General features: G+C 33.6%; 1 protein-coding gene across 1 annotated transcript in view; it reads left to right on the forward strand.

The window, feature by feature from the left end:
• LOC110429091 (Ankyrin repeat family protein) overlaps positions 1 to 592 on the forward strand; it is a gene marked incomplete at its 5' end in the record, with an annotated part of 3,064 nt that extends 2,472 nt beyond the window's left edge. Inside the window, one exon of the mRNA XM_089785744.1 lies at positions 511 to 592. Coding sequence (XP_089641870.1) covers positions 511 to 592 — 82 coding nt within the window. The remainder of the gene's footprint in view (positions 1 to 510) is intronic.
• Between the last annotated feature and the right edge of the window lie 2,447 nt (positions 593 to 3,039).

Here is a 3,039-nt window from a genome sequence, read left to right on the forward strand (position 1 = left end):
GAGTGGAAAAAAAAAAAGGAGGTGGTAGGAAGGACAAAGATTCTTGGTGCGAGTTATGAGTGGGCCGAGGGTTCTCCCTACGTGGAAGTGGGGAAGGGTTTCTTCGATTGTTGCTTCGAAGGAAATGGTCAGGGTAGGGGGCTCTCCCTAAGTGGAAGGGGGAAGGGGTTCTTAGGCTGCCGTTTCACAGGAAAGGGTCTTGGGAGCTATGAGAAGAGAATGAAGGAGGAGACGGAGTTGAGAGGAGAGGGCGTTACAGGGATTTTAGAGAGGAGGGAGCTCGGGGTTGGAGTAAGGTCCCCCTGGGAGAGTAGTTTTTGGTCTCTCTTTTAGGGATGGGGTCGATTTGGTTTTCTGGTTTCTTGAGTGGTCCATCGCCGGGGATATGGAGGGAAAACTTTCTTTCTTTTGGAGTTCATGATTTTCTCCTCCCAGTGTTTTGAGTGTAGGAGGGCTGGTCGGATTTTTCCTTTCCTTATATTTGAATGTTGCATGAGACTCTTTATGCAGGGGAGTCCAGCTTATACAAGAGGAAGGAAAAGTTAGTTTCAGAAAAAGGGAGAGTGACGGCTTTCATGAGGCTGCAAAATAGTGCAGGAGCTTCAAGGGATCCAAAGCTGAAAAAGGAGTGGATCCTTTTGAAGGGGGAAACGTGAAGCTTCTTCCTTGTGAGCAAGGGGCAGGGATCTGTGGGTGACTTCTTCAACATATGTTCAAAGAGGGCGTTCTCTTTCTGCTCTATGGCTATTTTGAAGGTTCGAGAGGGGTTGCGATTCTGGCTGCCACTCCTTGCTGTTTAAAGGTTAAGGTTGAATTGGATCATGTGTTCATTTTGGAGCTGATTAACTCTCTAATTACTTACGATTTCTAGTTGTCAAAGTTCAGGCTGTTTTGTAACTAGCTTAGGATCTTTTGTTGCCCATTGTCAGTCTGGATGGGGCTTTCTTGTTTAGTCTCTGCTGCCAGAAGCTTTGTTGTGCAGCACTCTTTTGTAAATTGTACAAGGGTAAAACCCGTCTTAAAGCTAGCTTCCTATGCCAGGAGGAGTCTTCCACCAATTTTGGGTACTAGACTTGTTATGGCATTCTTAGCTTCTGATTCAATAAAATTCCCCTTTAAAAAAAAATAATCCCTCAAATATTTATTCCTTTCTTGTTTTCTTTTCAAATTTAAGTTAGAATCAAAATTCATCATCAATGAAAGTTAAGTTTCTTAGTATTATGTTTGGTCCATAGAAAAGGTTGGAGGAAAATTCTTGTTAAAAATAAGAAATATTTGAATAACATGAAAATATGACTAATATACTTTACTACTTGTGATAAATTATTCTTAGAACTCTAATTCTTATTATGCTTTTGGAAAAGATGAAAAAATTGTCTCGACCTTTATGAACTAAAAGAAATTAAAAAAATTCTTATCGTATATTTTTCTTTATGAATTTCATTTTCCTCCACTTTTTCATAAATAAATAGTGTTAAATTTTAAATTAAATTTTTAGAACATACAATAATTCTTTTAAAAAATAGTGTTAAATTTGTAAAGCTATTAAAAAAATTATATCTTATATACACAGTGAAGTTTTTAAACTCCATAAATGAGATTAAAGGGTTGACACATGTCCTATTAACAGCTATTAATGAAAATTAATTATTAAATGGACATATAAAAATTATATAATCTAGTTTATAAAATTTAAAATTTTCATTATTGGTGTATTGATTTAAAATTTAAAATCTTCAACAGCCACTAGTTTGTGAGTGGCAACTCTATTTTGTATGTATTAACGTTTTTTTCTAAATCGGGTTTCAATGCCATCAGAGTCTGTCACCAATTAGGTGGGAGACTTCAAATGGCATCTCGATTGTGGCAAATAAAATCACTTTTTTAAAAAATATATATATATTTATGCTATTAATTAATTAAAAAAAATACAAACAATTTATGATAGAAACAGTGACATGAGAAACGTATAATGCCAACTTAATCACAAATCTTTTGTGTCTTTATTAAGACTTGTAATTTTAGATTGCAATGTCTTGGTAATGTCTATATTTTTCAAGTTGTAAAATGGTTTTTGAAAATTTTGAAGCAATTAAAAATAAAAACAAAATCGATTATACAAACAATTAAATTTGCCTTGATTGAATGAAATAAGGTAATTGAATTTAAAAGATTAAAAAATATTATATATGCCAAAGACGAAATGGGTGGCGGCTTAAATTGTTCTATTTTCTACTCTTTTTTTAATTTTTAATTTTTTAACAAAAATTAATCATTTACGGATTCGGCTGACATTTTAAGCAAACGTTGATTGGAAAAGCAAAACTAATAAAAATTTATTGATTCATTATAAGTTTATTGAGCTTGACAATTTAATATATTAAAACTTGAAAATCTTGAATTTAAACTTTGAAAAAGAGTAAATTTGTGAGATGGAAAATGATTATTACCTTCACCTATGATTGTCATTTTCTTTAAAGAGAATTTAAGTTTTAAGATGTAAATGTCCTCTTTCCCCTTACCACTAATTCAAATGTACCAAAAACAATAATAACAAAAATAAAAAAAAATTAGAGATGCCGATTTAGATTGAAGTCAGAGACCAGTGGAAATAGAAAAATTAGCAAGAATATTATAAGAAAATTGTAATCAATGACTTTGAGATTGAAATTGGAGGACTTAATAAAATGGAATCAGTCTTTCCAAACTAGAGACTACTTATATACCACGCATTACGAAATTTGATGACTGCATTACCAGCCAATTCGAATCCAAAGCATATATATATATATATATTCTGGAGCAAAATATGTCCCTTTAGGAAAGGAAGCAAAGCATGCTTTAAAAGAATATGAAGAACATCAGACTGAGAAAAAGAGCATATGACCAAATTAAACCCTGTTGCTTTAGCAGTAGCACAGGATGCAGGTGTGACGAGCTAACGAAGGCAACGTGTAGAAGAGCGGGTAGAACCTGATCTAAACCAGGGCTTCTTCGGCTTGTCAAAGATGCCAGGTCCATAAGTGGAAAAGAAAATCT

Source organism: Theobroma umbraticum, unplaced genomic scaffold (genome assembly GCF_002168275.2).
Source record: "Theobroma umbraticum cultivar Fairchild unplaced genomic scaffold, ASM216827v3 scaffold_44.0, whole genome shotgun sequence".
Lineage (NCBI taxonomy): Eukaryota > Viridiplantae > Streptophyta > Magnoliopsida > Malvales > Malvaceae > Theobroma > Theobroma umbraticum.